The sequence below is a fragment of the Temnothorax curvispinosus genome, unplaced genomic scaffold, assembly GCF_003070985.1.
Source record: "Temnothorax curvispinosus isolate PA1 unplaced genomic scaffold, ASM307098v1 QBEX01008590.1, whole genome shotgun sequence".
NCBI classification, from domain to species: Eukaryota; Metazoa; Arthropoda; class Insecta; order Hymenoptera; family Formicidae; genus Temnothorax; species Temnothorax curvispinosus.
The window spans coordinates 440,642-463,578 of record NW_020218370.1 but is presented as its reverse complement, the minus strand read 5'-3'; the positions used below and the strand labels follow the sequence as shown (position 1 = coordinate 463,578).

The window sequence follows — 22,937 nt, the reverse complement described above, 5'->3', positions numbered from 1 at the left end:
TCAAGTCCGTCCCGACGGATATGTTTAATTCCATACTCGATAATGCAGCATACGTAATTAAATTGCCGAGTTTCACTGCTAATTAATAACCATTGTACCCGTGCACACTTGTTGTCATTAACACGTATCGCTTGTATATTCAGACGCGACTAGGTTTCTATTTCCGATAATGAAGTGTATTGTTATACGTATTTTGTAACTCTTCTATTCAGGTTAACGATGGGTAATTTGACCTAGTATATTTGACCTAGTATATTTGACCTAGTATATATCACTATTTCTAAATTTCTTAATAATTTTTAACAGATTAATATATAAAATAAAAGCGAAATATCTCCTTCGCATCTCTCTAATATCCTTCTACATTTTAAATTTATTCATTTTAATGTATACAAATTTTCTTATATTTACTCATTTTAATGAAAGAGGCTCAGTTATAAATATAACAAAGCTTTTCTATCAAGCGATTATCAGAAGATTGATTAGTGAAAGATCAATAAACAAAGAAGTGTAGACGCGCCAGAAGGGAAAATCTCGGCGTGCAATCATTATACCGGCTAGTTAAGAAGTTCCCCGACGACAGCCCGATGGAAACCGGGAATCATTGTCAACTTATAACGACGTAATCATAAAGCCGATCCGCTAACGATCGGATCGTGTTTCTCGGAGACGCCGGTTCACAAACAATGAGAGGTGTATTTTCTTTCCGGCCATAATCAAGCAATGAAACTGTGGCGGCTCGCCACAAAATCCGCGGATTATGTCGTCTATAAACTTCCTCGACAGCTTTCCTTGTTTAGACACCGTCCCTCCCTTTATACATATATCGGCCCTATTTCTATGCGTGGGTAGACCACGGATTTGTTTCGCGTGACCCTCAAGCTATTCCCGTATCGCAACGAATCGTTTGCGTTGTTACATGATTAAAACGAAGCGGTACATTAGACATGCTGTCGATGTAGAACGAGTGCGAAGAATAATGCTCTTACGTCGTGTATTATATTTCTGTTGGAATGTGTATTATGAATTGATTTTGCATTGATATTTTACTTAATGCATTATTTATTATTGTATTTCACTAAGTCCCATGACGGAAAATATTTGCGCGTGATAGGTAATTGATAAATAATACTTTATCTGATAATAACAGCAGTAAAATCTATGTGCTATTATAATATTAACTATTAATAGTGATCAATCGCATTTGCATATGACGTAATAAAAGGTACATATTATATCAATATATATTATATTATATTATATACATATATATATATATATATATATATATATATATATATATATATATATAATCTATATATAATATAGATATATATATATATTTTACCCGATATAATGACGTTCATAATTTCATCCCGTGAGTTTCGTCGAAATCTCGCCGAGTTGTCTTATCAATGGCGGTGCGGCTTATTATCCCTCGGATATTAGACGGGAGGCGATAACTTACTCGCGGCGAGGTTGGCTATCGGCCACTGTCACTGGTTCGCGATGGTAGGATATTGTTTTTAGGCTGCGGTTTTGCCCTGCAGTCTCTCTCTTCCTCTCCCTCCCTTCTCACTCCCTCGTATTCTCCTGGGAAATTGGACCTGGAGCTGCGCAGGCACAGCGCTCGCTCGCCGCTCATTTATTACCGTTGCTTTACCTCTGGGTGGCCAAATTTACCAAACGCTGCGGTTCAGCCTCCGAATGTGCCCGCCGTGTACACCACTGCCGTCGCGGTGGACGACGTCGTTCGACGTTACACGGTTGAAAACTGAACGACGAATTGGCGCATCGCCCGCCAACCCAGCTCCACAAGTCAGAAAATATTTCGGATTGCCACGCTCTTTCGCCCGACTTTGCGAAGCGATGAATCAGAGACCGTTTCGGCAAGCGTGATCAACATTTATGACTTTCGCTTTAAAATATTTAGAAACTAAAGAATAATACAATTTCTTATTTAAAATATGTAGCAAATAGATGAATTGTCTAAATATATTAAGATAAGAAATGTATTAAGAGAAAAAAAATGAAAAAAGTATATTTTATTTATAGTGGCGTTAATGAATTAATATTGTCAAACTTTCCTATTAAAAAAATAATTTTGTCCTAGAAATAATTTTATCAAAATTGCATTATGTTAATTTTTATTTTTTTACTCTAGTTTCTATAGTACAACGTTTACTCTTTCTTATTCAATACAGTGCAGTGGTCCAAAATATCGCTTCCGCAGTTTCGATTCCGACGAGAGTTATTCGATTCTGACAAGGGGATGAAATCGATAAGTCTCCTCTTCAAGGTTCTCTAGTCTCTTTGGAAAAAAGAACGCGATGTCGTGTTCTTCGAAGGACACGACAAAATCTGAAGATAAAAGCGAACAACAGATGCACGCGCATCTTTCTTTGTAGAACGATTAAAGTCAACGTGAAAATTCATCGATACGATTTTTTTTAGTCTTCGTCGTTTGTTCCGTTCCTCATTTGTAAGGATTAAAGATGGAACAAACAGTAATCACCTCGGCGAGCGCTGATTCATGCAAATCTATTCAGTTCCAAAGAACTAATACGGAATAAGGAATGCGAGCAGGCAAGGGATAGAAGTCGAGCGAAGTCAAATTCGTGACAAATGATCACTCGCCCCTTCTCCACTTTTTCTTAAAATGTTATATATAAGAGAAAAGCTTCGTGTAAAAATTAATGTAAAAGAGTCGACATATTATACAAATTTTAAATTCGAAATTTTGTAGTATATTATAGTCAATAACATTATACATTAAGCGTATCGTACGTGTAATATTATATTGCTTTATAAAACGCTAAAAAAAGCCGTGTCTTTTAATCTAATTTGTTCGCGCGTATGCATTACAATTTTTCATATTTTTGACGTTATTTTGCCGAGTGTAATAACGGAAAGAAGACCTGCACGTATTTGTAACACTCTTCGAGGAATTCTCATCTAACGCGGAGAAATATCAAGAATCTCACAAAGGTGGAAACGTCGGCAGACATAGGAAAAATGTGCTCGCGCAGAGCTGCGGCGCGCGAAGATGAGAACATCAGCGATGTATCTTCATCGTCGCGTTCCCGCTCTTTCACCAAGCTACTCTGCGTCTTCCAATCATGGAATCACGAAAAATAAGAAGGTGCAGCCAGGTCGGACGGAAAGACCTTTAGAGATGCATCTTGCTTATCAAGCGACAAATGCATGCCTTTCATTTTCATTTATTCTCATAAGACTTATAATTCATTTTCATTTAATTCAATAGATCTAAAGGAGCTTCCTTCTACTTTCAGTAAATTAATTTTTTGAAATCGTTAGAAATCGTCATGAACATTATACTTATAAAATAATGTTCAATATTGCTAAATATTTAACGTCTAAGAGAGATCGTTAAAATCGATAGGTACGACGATACGATTGCCACCATTGTATAAACCATTCAAGAATGATTAATTCATCATATCCTCTCACATATAAATACGTCCTATAATTTTCGATATGCCGTAGATCAATGCAGCAGAAAATAGGACTCAAAGTATTGAATGGAATATCGAGCGACTGTTTGCGAGATCGACGGCAAACTTCAAAATAGGAACAAGCCATTCCGCTTGTGTGTACGTTCATCGGGGCTCGTGTGTTTATTCTCCTTTTCCATCGCATTTTATATATTCTCCTCGCGCGGCAGAACTGGACTGGGAAAATATGACGGTCGATAGAAGATGGACGCAACGCGGGTAACAAACCGGGTTTTCGAACACGAAGACGGACGTAACGGATACATTCGAGTAGATCGAAAAACAACCAAATACACGCATGTTTCGGTAGATATCTCGATGTAACTGACTATACTTTTCTTATATAAAAAGCAAAAAAAAAGATATATCTATACGGTTTCTTCTGTATTGTATATTTTTTTTACTTTTTACATTATTGTAAAAAATTAATTTTTTGTGGAACATAATTTTAGATAGGATCAGAAAATTATGTTGCACGAAATGCATTAAAAAAATACAACATTGCAAAAATAATTGTACATTTTTGCTCTAAAAATATTACAAACTAAAAAATATATGGTAATTAGATATCTTTTATCTTCTTTTTTATATTTTCAAGGCATAATATAATTTTAATTTCTTCCGCTCACTAGATAGAAGTATTCTTATTAATAAAACTTTCTGCAGTAGAGCATGGAAATGAAAGTTTGTCGCTTGATAAGCAAGATGTATCTTCAAAGATTTTCTTATCTGATCTAACCGCACCTTTTTATTTTGTATGACTTCTTGCGATTTTCCTATTTCATTTCGACAATTTCCTATAAAAACAGCGAATCTCATCATTGGATTTCCAGTGAAATGAGAAACTGACGTGCTCGATGTCGTTAATGCTTTGAAGCTTGAAACGAGCAGTTTCTGATTTATACCGCGTAGATCGGGCAAATGGAAGGCGCAGCAAAAAGTGCGGAAAAAATACAGCGACAGTGCACGGAACGCAGATATGAAATGCCTAGTTATGTTTCCTCTTATTAAAAATAACTGGCGGATTGCTGACGCTACCTAAAATACTTTTACGTATTATATGCGTATAAAGTCAGTTAGATTCTGCAGAAGAAAAGAAAATCTCGAAGTTTTGATTTATTGACTTTTTAATTCTACAATCGTAGAATTATAATATATTGAAACAAGATAGTTTATTGAATCCTAAAATATAAAGTTATAAAAATGTTTGAGAGAAAAAGTGTGAAAACAAGATAATTAAAATAAAAGCAATGAAAATTTGTTTATAGTTTTCTTATATTATATCTTATAAATTTTATTATCTATGAATTCTCTATCTTTTGTTATTACATATAAATACGAATGTTATTAAGTAACGCAAGTTACATTTGTTATATTATGCGTTTGGAGTATTGTACATTTAACGTCTTCCATTTAGAGTATTTTTTAAGAATTTTATATAACACAAATTACTTTCGGGAGAGAGTGCTTATATTCATTACACTGTCAATACGATCCAAATCGTAGTATTTTTTTGCGAGAACAAATCGGATATCATGTAGTAGATTCTTGTTAAGTGGAAAGAGGCTGACCTCTGGTCAAGAGTTATTGAAGGGCTCGAACGGCGCGAGAGGGTGGTACAGGAAAAAAAAATACAGCGACAGTTCACGAAACGTAGATAGCGGCCGGCTTCGCCTATCGCTCGCTCGTAGTCGCAGGCTATAGCACGAGGAAGGGTGGCCGAGAAAGAGGTTTGAATTTATATTAGAAGGAAAGAAAGAGTGAACGATGAAAAGACGAGCTATAGAGAACAAGAGAAAAAAAATAGTGCGAACCGAAAGGTGGTCTACGAAAGAGACCAGCAAGCAGAAAATATACGACCTCATAATTCGTTTTTAAACATCGCTAATTGCAACGCTGACCCTCTAAATCTTTTGGGATGCTATCTGCTCGTTCGAAAATGATCCTCCTCTATCTTGATCGCTCCTTCTTTCGTCATCTCCCTTTCGCTGCTCTCCTACAGCTTGTCTCAAGTCGATGCATCTCGCTCGTACACAATCTCTGTTAATCTCATCGTTTCTATTCTTTTTTTATAGCTACGATCGATGCGAAATACCACACATCCAATATTATTCGGTGATAGAATGGAAACAAATGCAGCTGTGCGATCAATGAGGGAAAAGATCGTTCCGCCAATGATGATTTGTTATGAGTGGCGTCATGTGGCATATAATAATATTTTCACACGAGTATGCTGTGAGCATATATTATTTTGCCTTATTGAGTATGTTAATATATGTCGTAACAATGATTTCAATACAACTTATGTGATTCATCCAACGATCATTGTAGGTAATTGTATTTTTTGTATAATATTATTATATTATGATATGTTATATTCCCAAAAAGTCGCACAATGCAATATGCTCTGATATTTGAATTAATTATTTCTTTTTGTAACACAATATATATATACTTTTTGAGATATTCAACAATGATAGAAATATAAACTTTGGTATTAATCATTTGGTAAAAGTCGTGAAAAAATTGAGATTTTAATAATTTAAATAAATGATAAATAGCTCAATGATATTATAATGATATTAATTATTTAATGATACATTCACTTTTCATTTGATTGAAAAATAATTATATACAACAGAATTTAGCGTACAATTGCTCAATTTTTATATTATTTATATATTAAATTATTTATAGTATTTACAGTATAACTCAATAAATGTGTATGTGTGTGTGTGTGTGTGTGTGTACAAAAAGAAGAGAAAAATTTCAATACAGTAATATATTATCTAAAATCATATGCGTAGAACAAATTTATAAAGTGAACCCAGTGTATCGGAAAATTATGAAAGTGCATCCGAAAGTTAAATTATACATCGTTTGTCTTCTGTGAGATATACCCACATTGTCAGCTGCCCTAATTTCTCGTATTTTCCCGCGAGCTGTCAGATGTAGTGCTGGTCCGCTATTACAAAATTGCAACATCGAATATTTAACGCGGTACTGCATTTAATTCGGGGCGATCTCTTGCTCGCAAGAGTGATATTGAGATGATCTCATTGCGATCGGATGTTTCTTTAATAGAGAGAAACGATTTGAACGATGTGAATTTTTGTCTCGCATTATACCAGAAATATAAGACAGATTTTTTAAACGACAATCATTTATAAATTTTTCTTTAACGTGACGTGGATGAAAAATAAGCTTTAATTTTTGTTATTCTGCTCCGTCTGTATCAAGCATGTATCTAGGTCTTGTTCCTATTCTTATTCTTCTTATTCTTCTTGAATTAGGTTATATCCGGCTTCCACTTTTCCTTACGTTTTTATCGTTTGCAAAAACATATGTTTATAGGTATGCGTGATGTGTAAATATATGTGAGTTATCCGCAGTGTATATTAGCTCGAATCGGTGGATTCGCTAAGCCCAAGTGACTGCGCGAATCAGTCATCCCTATGCGGAAACTTATAAATCTTTATTAATATCCCGGGCATACCGACCTTTTTCCGATTACGCAAAACGTATTCGTTACGTGCCGCAACTCATATCTCACGTATTTATGATTTCCATTTCTAAATTTTTTTTACAAGACAGTTTTTCCAGGCAAACGCCTAAAAACTAAACCCTAATAAACCTAAGTCCCACTATCTGTCTAGACCCTTATACCCTCTTGTGATCCACTTACTTTCACTTATATTTTTTGTCTAAAACTCTTTTTCTATACTTCCTAGTCACGTTTAAACTATAAACGACTAGTCCTATCCTAACAAATCTTTGCATCATACGCAAATCTTTTTGTTTCACTTGTTCTTTTAAGAAGTCGCTCCAATCACTACTTCACTTCCGCTATTACAACGCGTTGCATTATTGGTTAACATATTATATTAACGAAAATTCAACCTATTCCTTTAAGCAAGGATCCCTCTTGAACTGTAAGAGTTAGTTCTTAGTTGTCTCTAGAAGCGATCACACCTTCGACTCATATCACTTGCTCTGATCATGTGTCAAATAAAATCTTATAAGTGAACAATTGCCTATCTTTAAGTCATTGCAATATTACGTCTCGTCTCGCACGTAACATATTCCAATTCCTCAGTTTACTGGCACAGAAAGAGCCCGAAAAGGCGAACGAGAAAGAAAATCACGTGAGGGAGGTAAGAGGGAAGAGAAACAGCGCTTTTCAATTCACTTTACGAGCAGGCCGTCCCCTCTTTCCGAAAGGGATTTCTTTGTCTTATCGAGTCGTAATGAAATGCGAGCCAGCGAATTTCCCTAATGCTACGCGAATCATCGCGATCGCCCCTTTCTAAGTCAACATAGCTTCCTCCGATGTAACGCCCCACGTTTTCTCGATAGAGCGACGATTCACGATTAAATATTTTAATCAAGATGTCGCAGGATCGGATTGCGTTTTCCTTTAATTAGTAATACATAATAAAAGGTTACACAAATATGCAAATAAAATCAGTTTACTATTCAAATCAGCAAAAAAAAAAATTACATGCATAAGAGATGTTTACACTTTAACCTGTAGAATTTACAATTTTTCGTTTTCTATTTTTTATATCAAAAATTGATTAATATTTGAATAGATATCAAATATATATCATAAATACAATGTAAAGGTTCAAAATAATTATTTTCCTGTTTTTTTAGTTATGAGTTAATATGAGTAAACCGCCGATAATGAACAAACTGATAAAAAATAGAAATTGGAAACCTTGACAGAAAGCAATTAAATAAATTTTGAATACAGTCGAAAAGCTTATAATTCTTATTTTTTATTTGTTGACAGAAAATATTTTACTATTCATGTCATTTGTCAAAAAATAACATTATTTTACACATTTACATAAATTAATATATATAGACTGACATATATAAATAAATAAGAATTAAGGGCTTCTTCACTTATATATTCGCTATTTTATCACTATTTCACAATAAAAATACAGACATATAGTGCTTCATATATTTATTATTTATATGATTAATAACACAGGAGGATAACCTCGTATGTCATTATTCATTAGTTATTATGTTCACTACTATCATATTATAACGTTAGCGAGCAAGACAGATGTCAGACGTCAGATGACAGATGTCAGGTGGTCGAGTTTCGTGGTGCCTTCTAACGAAAAAAAATTTTAGATGGTAACTTTATGACGTTTCTTTATCATAAAATTTAGCAATTTTGGACTTTGAGCTGTAAAATTTCAGCTTAGAGGACACATAGAGCAAAAGTAAAGACAGTTTTGTTATAATATGAACCTAATGAATCGACTGAGCTCATGAAATGCATCCTAAATCTTGCCTGCGCTCTAGCTCGATGGCGTAAGTATAGCGTCCGTGCCTTGCTTCGCGCGTACATTTGACGCAAGACATTACCGTGTCCCTTGATTCATAACAAGAAAGAAAAAGAGAACGAGAGAGTATGTGCTTCAAGTTAAAAAAAATTACAATTTTATTAAAAATACTCTTATAGGATTGGATACATGTAAGACGTTGTTGTTATTTCGCCTATGAGTCAGTAGTCAACAAATAAGTTTTCCTTCGTTTTCCACGAATCTCTTGCCGTAAACGCACCCATTTTAGAGGGCAGTAAAGGAAGTTTGAAGTAAAGTGCAATTTCGCCACAGCAGGGAGGAGAAGCGAGTCACTTTAAAAATAGCTTGTGTTGGAAGTGCATTTCGATTTCCCGCAAGTTTTCGAAGTCCGATCTTAACGTTACTTCTCGGAACTCCAGAGATGGAAACGTTACCGTATTTCGCTTTACGAATTTCGCCCGACAAGCCAAATGCGCTTTATATTCGTTTTTAACGGGCTCTCTTGAGCCGTCAAACGTCTATCGAAAGAAAATTCAATAACGGTCAAAAACATGTTTTGGCAGATGTGGAGGTCGGTATAACGATCTCTCTATATTGGTTTTATATGTAAAAAAAAGAAGTATCTACTCTTTATTGCAGTTATTTACTCACAACATGCACCGGTTATTAAAAATCAACATTTTGTGAAAATTTATATTTACATTTTGCATATTTGCACTTTTGGAACGAAAGAATTGAATTTATCATATTCAGTAATGGAATATATATAACAGAGTAAGATATATTACATGGTGTTAAATCGACAATTTTATTGCGCCGTGCGCAAATGTATGTAGAGAAAATTTATCGTTTTCCAATACAATTTCATTTTTTATTTTTCATCTTATTAACTTATTTACTGTCAATATTTCAAACATATAGTTCGTCCAGTATGTACATGCTAGACGATTCTCAGTTTGTAATTCATGATTATCTTTTTTCGAAGAATCTCTAGGGAAAAGAGAAAATTTAAAGACTTAAGTTAAAGACTTTTAACTTAAAAAATGTATCAATTAGAATTAGACATATATATAATGTATTAAAAATATAGTACGTAACAGAATAATTCATTAAATTAATATTGTGATCTATAATCTGCAGAATTTTTGTAAATAGTATTAAGAAGCGACGATTTTAAAGTGAAGGAAATATTTTCCAAAGGTCGACTTCCATATGGTATATCTTCTGTCTTTCGGAAAGTCGTGTTCCGCGCAATGTCAAACATTTTCTAGTTAAAAGGGAAAAGTCGGGGCGCGCGACTGAAAGGATCCTCCGGATGATTTTTCTCTCGCGCAGGATGGCATTCGTCAGGAAACAGGATTTATCGCAAGGCACGATCCTATACACACTCCACCCTGTGAGGTTTATTTTCCAAACGTGACTTAACCAAAACAAGCTCGGTAAACTTCCATTCCCGTCGCGTTCGTCTTTCAGTATTACGGCACGCCGTATACGTATATTTGGAGAGGCCGCTCGAGGGGCGCGCTGTTTTTGAAATGAAATCTGAAGCTGTCGCCCGATGACGATGACGGTCGGAATTTTTAAGCAGTTGGTACAGCAATGCGTCGAGCTTAGCATGAGAGTTCTTGTGGCACTGCAGAAACCACGATTCTAACGATAATAATATTCTGAGTAAAATTGAATAACAATAGAGATTTCATGCAAGTATCAAACACTTTCCGAAGAAAAATTAAATTGTAAAAATTTACCGGAAATAAAGAGAAAGACCAGAGATCTCACTAATTATAATTTGGTATATTTTCGTAATGACTAAACATCTTATTAAACATTTTTACGTCATTAGATATAACAGATAATTATAGCGCGCATTAATTTTATAATAACAAATGAAATGTTATGTTAATTGACGCAAATAAATTTATTGTTTATATATTACATATTAAGCCGTATTTATATAACGAGTAATGAAAGATATGTTTTTCGCATAAATTGTACTACTTTTGTGCTCGATATTTGCGATATCAACAAATTGATGGTCTAATTATGTTTTCTCATAATTACATTTGTATAATGGCAACATTTCATTTAATTGCTTGTGTAAAAATTTTGTTGTAAAAATAAACCGAATTATTCCATGTTAATTTTAATAAAACAGAGAAAAATAATGGGAAAAAAATAATGTTTAATATTTAAATTTTAGATCATGTTAAATAATAATGTTTAATATTTAAAATTATATCATGACTGAAAATTCTTATAGAATTATGTTGTACTACGTATCAATTGTGATTGTAAGTATACTCCAATCTTTTAACAACAGCTGCATCCAAATTAATTCTATTTATCTTATGGAATTATTTTTCCACTTTTTTATACTTGTTTGTATATGAAAAAATTAAAATAATGAATTATTAACCCTTAAAGTGTATATACGTTTTTTCGGTACCTTCTTAGGGTATACGTACGTCTGTCACATTCTACGCTATTTTTCCTTACCTTAAAGTATTTTAAAAAATTTAAAAAAATTCATGAAACATCTGCCTACATTGTATATATAGTTGACGATTTTATAGTCATTTTCATAAACATCGTTTATTTTATTATCTTCTAACGGGCTTGCAAGTTTTACAGTTACGAGCAGATATCACTTTGATTCGGACGCCGTAGACCCACGTATACACGTTAAGGGTTAAATATATAATATTAAATCAATTTAAGTGAAGTTAATTTTTGTTCAGTTCAATCTTACAATAAATTTTTAATGTATGATACGACACCGTTTTTAAATTAATATGCAATAGTCGCTCAGCTCGTTAGCTGAAATCAGATGATTGTTATGATTTGTTGTTAACATTAGTTTTTTTATATATCTGAGTTTCAATATCGATCGTTAGTATCATTATTGTTGACAACTATTATTGTCTTACATGCTATTCAATCTGAGCCTGTAATTTTTTAGAAAAAAGAAATTCATTAAAGAATTTGGTTTTACAAAATGAAAGGGACATGTTCGCACAGTCATAAATACGATACCGACGGAATTGTATTTTTTGCATTATTAGAGATAAGCTAGTTAGAGATAATTGTTTCTAGAAGGATACCAGAAATCAAAGCCGGCTGGTCGGAGAAGAAAAGTTAATAGAGAAAGTCGATCACTCGTCTTAGTTGATGCTCGGATCAACCCAGAGTCAGCAACAATCGTCGTCAATTTATAATTTATAAATAGTTTTTACCACACGGGACAGCTCTATATCTATCTCTTTTTATTCCTCTCTTTTTTCCGTTCTTTCTTTAGTTCGTGCATTTACATATAATGAGCGAGCTCGATGCTTACTACGCGCATATAGCAATTTTTTAGATAGCTTTCAACCCTTGTACAACGTACAAAGGACGATGGAAATAATTTTTAACCAAAGAGCTTTTCGAACCGATTAGTACAACGTTGATTAAGATGTTCAGACATTTCAGTTAAAAAAAAAAGTCTTCGTCAATATATTCCTACGTTCCACGACATAGGACGTTTAGTTTATATGTCCGAATTTTGGAAGTACTTAACGCATTTATTCCCGATTATGAAGTGCTCTATAATTTTTGTAAACAATAAGTAGTAATTTGTAGTATATAATTTTTAAAAAATATTCTTTGAATTTGATATAAAACAATAGAATCTTATAATTTCTAACAAACACGATTGTAATTTCTCGCTTATCTTATTAATTATAAAAATATAATGTTTTCAATGCAAAACCTAATTTTGATTACCTATAATTCTTAATACAAAGTATTTACATTTTTATAATAGCTTTCTGACATTTAAAGATTTAAATAAAAAACAAACAAATGTATAAATCAGAACTTAAATGTTTTAGTATTACTCTTGCATAAAAACGCCCGTCCTCTTTTTGCGAACGTCGGCGTCGCGTCGTCGGGTTGTCGCAGATTCGATGCTCCGACTTAATTTGAGTAACCTTCATTAATCATATTATTTCTACCCCGCTGTCGTGGCAGGAATATAATATTTCCGAGACAGGGTTCTCCATCGCCAGACCCGGTGAGTCTTAACGAGCGACGACGCGCGCTCAACATCGTTTCGACGGAAATATAAATGCACGCTACGCTATTCACCCCCTGCGAAGTATTGTCGGGATAATTGTCCATTTTTCCGGTCGAAGATTGACGTTCTAGTTACGTGCAGCGGACACGAGTTCTACCACTTTCCCTCTAACAGACGACTTTCATACACACACATACGCAAGTTAACCCTTATCTGAGCAATCAGAATTCAAATGTCCTCACTCTTCTGATGTATAAAAGCTATTATATGTAAGCCCTCTTTCCTTCATTTACTCCTTGCTTAAATAAAAGCTTTATTTTTCAAGTTACATTATATACCCCTGCGACACATTCTTATAGAGATATTTTATTAACCTAAGAAATAATGCATATGCATATGCATTTAACCGTATGTAAAATATTGTAATCTCTTGATTTCTTTTAATATAGTTTGAAAATGTGATAAATTAAATATATTACAAAAAAATAAAATATTATCAGTGGTTATACATATGCTGCGAATAATCATTTTCAAAAGAAAATGTCTTTATTAGAGAACAAAGTTTATTAACCCAAGATTAAAGAAAATTGAAAGAGTAAATCTTGAAAACTTCTTTGAGAACATTTATTCGCATTTACATTTTTTAAATAAATCATACGGAAAACCCACAAATCGAATGTCGTATCATTAGAATATTGTCTTTGCGGATTGCGAAGACAATGCGACTTTCTATTGGTGTTTCCACGGAATTTTTAATTATCCTGGTGACAACAACTTATTATGTTTTACTAATGTTGGAATTATCCGGCACGACTCGTAACGAGTCAATTTCGACGTGCAATACCTAACGTAAGTATACTCGCCGCGCGAGTCGAGGGGCGCTATCCGGGGACGGTGCGCGCTATCTGAGGAATTCCACTTGACTATCTTTAATCGCGTGAATTAATCGTCCGCGGCGAATACCTCGGAAACCTCCCCGCGACGTTTATCGTCGCGCGGATACGATCGCACGAGCGTGAGTTGACATTCCTCTCGTGAGTGGCCGCGCTTTTTGCTCGCGATTCCCGCCTCCGACCGTCCCGCTTTCGCCCTACAGTATGCCAGGTAGAAATATCTTTTCGCGATTAGGCCGGGGGCGGCGGGCGACGTTGTCACGGCACGGCAATGGGAAACGTTATTCCTCATGTTTTCGCGATACGTTAACAGAAAACACGAGAGTTTCTAGCACGTACATATTATCGCGGGGACAGGGGGGGAAGGCCTTTGCGGCCGCGCGGCTGCCATGTCGGACTGAGGGTGGCCTGAAACCTAATTGTTCAGATACACGCATTTCACTGCCGCCGCGACGCCACGCGTACACACGCGCCAAATACAGGGTAGTTCAACAGTAATGAACGAAAATGCGATTTATATGTCTTTTAAAACAAGCATTATGCAATTATAACAGATGTACCATATTTAAAAAGAATGTAAAAAATTATTATCGTATTACATAGTTCTAATAAGGATCATTAAACGCTTTCATTAACATCAAAGAAGTATCCCAAAATGTTTTCTTCTATTTATTTATATAAATGTACTTGAAACTAGTAAAAGCTGTTAATATTCTACCTAATCTAACTGAATGAGATTACTATCCAAGATTTGTAAAAAAATCTATTAAGCCTGTAAATATTTTAATCGTATTAAAAATATACCTATACACTTCGTATTCTAAATTTCTAATATATCCAAAAACATTTTTCTTCCTAAGACGCATCAACGATATAACTATTCCTGAGGAGCACTGTAGTCGACACACGTCAATGACACACGCTCATTATTCTGTACTGGGTTTTGATCGAGCTACGCGAGCCAGCGGGATTGTTTTAATGAAACCATTTCCCTCTCAAACCTCTCGCTCTTTTCTCCCCCTTCACTCCCTTTCCCATCCCTGCGATGATGCAAAGGGAAAAGAATTTCCGATTGATGGCGCAGATAATGGAGCTGCCAAGACGTAAAGACCATCACGTCTGGCCGAAACGATATTCCGGGCGGGAGGAGAGCGAGAAGGGTAGGGAAGGGACAATGTCTCCAATTGACGGCAATTTCGCAAAAACGTGAAATTCTTTCATTATCTTCGACATTGAATTTTTCCCTCTCTGTCTAGGTGGTTTTCGAACAGGATACGTGAAACGCGCGACACGAAGCGCACGTTTTAGGATTATCGGCCCAATTATGGATGATTGAGACCTTCAATATATTCGAATGTTTCCTATCTTTTTCGATAGATCGATTGAAGTAACAACGTTTACACACGGAAAAAATAAACAGGGAAATAATATAAAATAAGTAATAAAATAAAAATCCAATAAAATAAATAGAAAACGAAATACTGATATATAACGACTATTTTCAACAACAAAAATTTTTGTTATGGAATTATTTTGTCCGTACATGATGCATTTTAATGTTTGATACATTTTTTAAGACTTAGAGAAAAAATATCTGTGTATTCTACCGCAGAATAACTGCCACATAAAATTCTTATCTTAATTCTTTTATTAACCCTATTTTTTTCTTTAATAAAACAGCTGTTTAAAAAGTTTGAATGTATAAAGTAGGTAAAAAAAGCTTATCTAGCACACAAACTTATTTTATTCGAAATAAATTTATGTAAATAAAAAGATATTACATAAGAGATCAATATTTTATTAGAATACATTACAGTTATTTGTATCAGTACATTGTATAAAACTTGTAATAACCAGTTTCTTCATTGTACAAAATGACCTTAACATATATAAGATATACTTTTTTTACATACTTTTTTACATATTATATATACATCCATTTTGCAAAAAAACGTCGCTTATTTTATAAAATCAATTGTTTGAAAAAGGTTAAACATGTATTGGATAAAGAATATGTATATCGGAGAACAAAAATACACGACTGACGCTTTGATCGCGATGAATCCCTGCCATGCGGATCAGCGCTTTGCTAGAACTAGTTGAAATTTTATCTTCGTCTGCACGAGAATTTTTATCCCTCCTATTTTAGAATCGAGACACGATTTAGTTTTCGCACAAAAGCCCCCTGCTCGCAGATTAATTTTATCGCGCGAAATTCGGCATGCATATAAAGAGCGTATGCCATAGAGAAGATAAAGTAACATATATAACGCGCCAGTAAAAATATCGCGAGAGATTACTTTCATCAAAAAGTCAACGTTAGCTCGCAACATTATGTTGCATGAACTTAAAGATTTATTATATCTCGCTGTGAAACAATTTTTCAGATATTTCTGTTAGCTAAAACTTGATGAAATTCGATATCATATATAATTGCAACTGTAACCTTGCACGTGAATATTGCCACGTTTGCCTCGTATCCAATGATAGATACATACTCAATAGCCGTAGGTACACGTCAATTATCGCGTCAATGGTTCTCCTTAATCATTGAGGATATACCTAGCAATTGCCCAATATAGCAATATTAGTGCCCTTCGTCATCGAACATGTCATAAGTGACAGCATGTTCTAATAGGCTTCAGTAATCATGATGTCTTGTTAGTAAATACATAGCTATTCTTATGTGACTATAGACTATAGAAGAAAAAGGGTGCCTAATAATTTTGTCAGTTGCTGTATTTGTCAATTAGTAAAGTAGATATTGATATTAACTTTTATTACAATATTCCTTAAATATTGTATGAAAAACCAAATTCAAAATTAAATTAGATTAGATTTTAATTAAAAAAGATATTTGGAAAGAGAAAGTAACACATTTAACTTTAACAATTTTTCTTATTCTATACATATGTAAATGTTCTTTAACTATTTCTGCAAATGTTGTCTATAAAAGTATATATTTGGCGAAAGGTGTAAAAAAAATATCTTTTTCAGATTTAACACTTTTTATTTGTGAAAATCATTCGTATCACTCTTTAGCAGTTTACCAAGATTAAATATTAACATTAATCTGTTATAACCAATTAATTTTAAGACACTAGATCTATGAGACGTTATATACATATATCTCTGTTATTCTTACGATATTAACTTGATACACATTTATTATATCTTACAAGCTTACTTACATCTGGTACAATTCATAGATCCATTATCTCAAATTAAAATAAAATATATCTTTATCACTCACCAATACAGTACGCAAAAGCGGAGTGTCGTAGGCAGCATTGAACTGTAAAATACAAGTACATTTTAGTACTATAATATATATTATAGTAATTCCTAGAATAATTAATATAAAAAAAAATTATTATGCACATAAAATAAGCAATTAAATAGGTAGAAAAATAACTTTTCATGAATGATAAAACATTGCACATGTAGTTGCTCTGCTGTCGCTCAATGCCGATACTTCCATGGGTCTTCTCCTTTTCTCTCATTATCAGATTCCTTTGTTACACGCAGACTTGTGAAAACACAGTTAATCTCAATCGCGCATATATTTAATTATATTATCACATAATTCATATCATATATTATCTTATTATGACAAGACAATTGCGGCACATTACATGGCATTCTTGACATAGAGATTGATGTTTTCTTCTGCAATGGTCGTAATCGCGTTTCGAAGGAAAATGATGCGACATGGAGCAAATTGCAATCAATGTCTGCCCGTTCGATTGTCGTCGCGTGAACAACAACAAAGCGATCATAGACACAATAATATGTGGCAAAAAAAAAAATAAACGTTGTGCGTGAACTAGTTTGTCGTGGCCAGAAAATATTAAATTCATTATATAAAGTATAAAATATATGCCAAATATTTTGTTCTTTAGTATTTTAAAATACTAAAATAAAATAAAATAATTATCAATGTTACAATATGGCTTTCTACTTTATTTTCATCACTCGATACAATGATTCATGTATTAGCCCGCATTCTTGATCCAAGAATATATTATAAGCTAATATATTCGAGCCTTGTTAGCAAATGACTGTAATAAATAGATTTAGAACTTCCATTTCCTGTTACTTTTTGTGTTTGTACGAACAAATCGCACATCAAGATACGTTCGCTTCGACAAAGACGCTCATGAAGCTTTAAGTGCGGGAGTTAATAAATGCTAATAGTAATGATCCTAGAGAATAATCAAGTCTCCCGATCCCAAGTATCACAATCGTATTTTGATGAGCAACGCGACGATACGCGGAGCAGCACGCGCTATTACCTCACGTCATACGTTACAAAATATATCAAGCGCCGCGTGCCAACTATAAGTTGTCGTTGCAAACCGAAATATTTGATGTATTATTTAACGTAAATATTTAACGTAAATATTTAACATCAAATAAATCCGCGGAGAATCTTTTATATTGTATTTCAAATTAAATAAATATGATCATCACATATTTTGTGAACTTGTTAGCATCGCTTAACGATTAATTCTGTTGAATCAAGAGCGTTTCAAAATGACAGAAATGTGTTACTTAAATACAGTTTGATAAACATGCTACAATTTTATTAATGCATATATTTTTTTTACGTTTTAGAATGAATGACAATGTGTGATTTTAATAAATCGAGAAAATAAGGTTAAATTGTTGCAAAAAATATATTGACAATACTATATAATTTATATTCTAGTTATGTTTGTATTATTTATTTTATTTTAACTAACATAAAATTATTTACCTATCTAATTACTAATATATAATATATAATATATATATATATATATATATATATATATATGTTTTTATAATTAAATTATAATAAAAAAATATAATATTTATGCAACAATAAATTATTCTTTTTCTAGGTATGGAAAAGGGGAAATCGCTTCTCAACTTGCAGAGATACGTACACTTTATTGCGGCGCTGTTACGCTGTCTTTATCTGAGGACTTAGGCTCTTGGGTAACTATCTTAAACAAATGCTATTGTGCGCATTGTATCAAATGCGATTACGTGATTCTATAATGAGCGATTGACATCGACGATTCTGAGGGGAGTTCATGGTCCGCAAATAGAATCTAGACGCACAATTCGGAAACAGAACTTGATTGACCCCAAGTATACTTTTATTCAATCAGCGCTGCACCCCATTTACGATGTTCTTTGTTTAGGATCCTGCTTCTGGCGTGCTACAAAGGGTCGATCCCTCTAATGACTACTACAAATTACGATATAGACGCATTCAAATTCGCGTTAAGAAAAGCCCGCACCGTTAAGAAACAGTTCGCGATATGATAATCTAAATCGTGTTTCTTATCTATCAACATTTGTTGGAAAGTTCTGCGCTACTTTAAATAATTTATTACAATCGTAATTAATTGTTATTATTATAGTTGTATAAATACAATACACTTAAATATTATATTTAAATTTTATTAATAATTGATAAATTCGAATTCTCTTCTATTTGAAACAAATATATGTGTTAGCACTTGTCTGGATATTAAAAAATGTATATTATGTTAAATATGTGTTATATAAAATGTACAAAATCAGCAGACAATTTCTTTGACAAACGATAATTAACGATGGCATTTGTAATTGTTTGTCAACGAAATGACAAGATCGTCACGATATCGTATAGGATTTTTATTTATGACACTTAGTATTCGTGCGACGTCGTGACGCTGACAAAGTTGGAGTGAAAAGTCGACTAGAGCAAAAGAAGACCATAAAATGAGTCGCTAGACGGTCTTATTTGCACAGCATGTTTATTTAATTTACCTGTGCATATACATGCCCGTCGTTTTTCCATCCTCCAACAACCTACCTCGCGCTATGCCACCACTAACCTCCCCAACGGCTCGATGCGCAAAACTTTTAGGGATTGCGCGCGTTCGCCCGAATATATTTGCATGCTCCACTTTTCCCGCGTTTTTATTCGCTGTCGGAAATTTGCGGTCTCCGAGCCGTGGCCGGCCGTCGTTGCGAGGCTCTTGGTCGTATAAATTTGCTGCGAAACCTTAAGGCCACTTTACGCGGTTTTATTGTGAAATGCTCGTTCTAAATCACTCAACGTGAGTGAAAAGTAAATTATGCAAACAGTATTTTCTAAAAATTACTTGGAAAGACTTAAGTCGAAAAGTTATCTATTTTCGGTCATATAAATCATTCAAAGTAAAATTAAACATTCTATCATCAATATATTGCACGCATATTATCGCAAATGTATCACACATTGTGTATATATATGTATACAATAAATAAAATAACAAATGCATTTTTTACAATTCTAGTTAATTTCTGCATACCTATTTATTTCAAGAAAATAATGAGAAATCTCAAGTATTTTAAGTTTTACACGTACGAGGATATCTCTTCGTGTTAAAAGAACGTACTTCAATACTCTAGTGCAATATTTTATTCTTGCGTCAAGAAAACACACATATAATAATTTTTTTTCTTATATTTTATATAAGATACCGTAGTACGAATCGCTTAATAACGTGGCACGTTGGAGCGGCACGTTCACGTCTTAGTTAGCCGAGCCGGCCGGCGCGTGCTCACGCTCGGTTTATTAAAATGGAGAAACGTGATCGCGAGAATTTCGCGCAAGCGAATATCGGATTGTTTGCGCACGTGTAAGTATTTGGTTACATGCGTGTTGAGACGACAAACGATAAGACCATGCATGATATTCCGTTGAAAGCTGAAACTGCAGCAAGCAAAATGACACAGATTAATACGATTTTACGAAGGAGCATTTGATCAAAAACGTACTTGCATGGATATCATTAACTATATCCTAGCGCTATAGCGCTATGAGAAATTCTGCACAAATATTTACAGATTACAGATTACAGATTGATAACATATAAACTCAACTCTTTATCTCTATCATTTATTTTTTTTTTTTAGTTTAAAAGTAATCATCAATTATTATTATTAAATATTAATAAAATTTTTAATTTCTAAAATTTATAGATTTTTATTTTATTAAACAGCCTTGTTATATATTTCTAGCCTAAAATATAAGTTTACTAAATGCAATTTTATATTGAGAGAGAGAGAGAGAGAGAGAGAGATATCGAGTTATTTTAAATCAGTTTAAAAATCGTAAAATATATTGTTATATGAAATATGGAATATAAGTTTCTTGGTAGGAAGTTATACTTTGCAGGCAGATTTTTCTTACGTAAACGTAATCAAGTGAAAATTCTCGACACACATGGTTCCGCAAGAGAAAAACAAAATTAGGGACAATTCAATTATACGTAAACACGCGACGTTGGATTTTTCCGCGCAGATTTTGCTCGGAAATTTCGGAAAGCTCCTTTTGCGTCCTTTATTTGTCGGTATAACGATGTTGAACGGGCTGTCGACCCGCTGCGCCATGTATTCAGTTAATGAAAACATTGTCCTGCCCACAGCACATACGGTCACCCGCGCGTACGCGGTTAGCTTGTCACACACGATCTTCACCGCATCGCGGTGCAACGATGCAGCGGTGCCTGCGTTTTGCGAGGGCCACGCGTCGTACATCTTCAGGGCTGGTTGGGAAAGCTCATACTGCCCTTGGCTATCGTACTTTGGCAACCACTTCGCGTATCCCTTTTTATGCGGAATATCGCAGGATTTATACAGTTGCCGAGTATCAAGAGCAAAACTTTATTTTAAAAAATTAGCTTTCAAAGCTATTAAAAAAAAATAGAAGATGAATATCTCTATGACATTTTCAGCGTCAACGAATTCTAAAGAGAAAAGGAAAACTGTCCAAAATTAACACCGTCCCGATGCGACTGTGTTGCAAGTTGCAACCCGCATACAGTAGTTTCTCTAGTTTTCTCTAATGTATATGTGTCAACCTGCACAACATAACACACGAGAGTAGAAACGGACACGCGTTTGTTGTCGAATGTCGCAGTATTGTTTAGCGTCCCTCTGCAACGCGCTATGCAAGCATCGCGACGCGATGCTGGGGTGATGCAATGCGCATACAATGCACACATACACACGAAACACACACGCCACACATGCGAACACGCCATATACGTATACATGCTCTCGTAACACACATCTGCCGGTAAATCATTCGCGTGTTAAAACGAAAAGGTTAACACCAAATATTCAACTTTATTTCTGTAGGATATTAGTTACATGGATCACATAATTATTTCAAATTGTTATATTAAAGAGAGTAGTTTTCTTAAAGCTATTGTCTTACAATTTGAAACCCTGATTTAAAAAGTGTCAAAATTATTTTAACTACTCTTTAAATCTGAATCAGTGAATAGTACTGACTATTTTAATAGTACTAATTATTCACTGATTCAGATTTAGAGAGTATAAATGAAAAAGCAAAAATAAAAAAAGATCCTTTCAATTTTAAATATCCGAATAACACTACGGATCTATTTACGTAATTTCCCACGTTAAAACTTCCTTTAAATATTAGATACTTGTTGTAGCCGCGAAAGCGCAGCAAAATTATCTGAAGAATGCATTCCGCGTGAAAAGGCAAACGTATAATCTTAACCATATGTCGCCTCTCGATGCAAAACGCAGCATACCATTTTCGATCTCAAAGCGAATCCGTGCACTTCGCGTGTCACGAATATTATTACGTTAATATTTTTCAACTCTCGCGCGCGCGAACGCGCGACCGGGCACGGTAGAGGTATGCATAACTTTTGTTCGACGTTTATCCCGATCTAACGACCTTACCTGAGGGCTCCTCTATTCTCAACTTGTTCTCTCGTGCAAGTTCCTCTTCTCGCACGTCGCCTCCTGTCGAGTTCTCTCCGTGGCTCTAAAGAGACACGACTAAAGCGCTGTCAAACACGCTCTCGCGCGGGTACGAGCGGGTGACAAAGCAATCTCCTTGTCGACAAACGACCGTAATCATTGTCAAAAGAGTAATAGAGAGAGGGTGCGTGAGAGCGGGAGACGCGGTGCGGGCCGTATGACGTACGTATATAACAAGACGCGCGGGGGAGCCGGTACAACGTATGGCTCAAGAGTGTACAGAGACGCCGATAACGACGTCATTACGTACGCACAGGCGTGACGACTGATTAGGATCGCCTGTACGTTTCTTATTCACCGTTACTAATCGTGGGTCAACGAT

General features: G+C 34.4%; 1 protein-coding gene across 6 annotated transcripts in view; it reads left to right on the top strand.

Moving 5' to 3' along the window:
- Nucleotides 1-22,937, top strand: part of LOC112458001 (latrophilin Cirl-like) — a 533,024-nt gene that overhangs the window by 133,632 nt on the left and 376,455 nt on the right. For 5 of the 6 annotated variants that reach the window (XM_025021372.1, XM_025021375.1, XM_025021370.1 and 2 more), the window contains one exon: nt 18,676-18,772. The exons of the other annotated variant lie outside the window; for it this stretch is intronic. In XM_025021372.1, the coding sequence (XP_024877140.1) occupies nt 18,676-18,772 (97 nt within the window). The remainder of the gene's footprint in view (nt 1-18,675; nt 18,773-22,937) is intronic. 6 annotated transcript variants of the gene reach the window in all.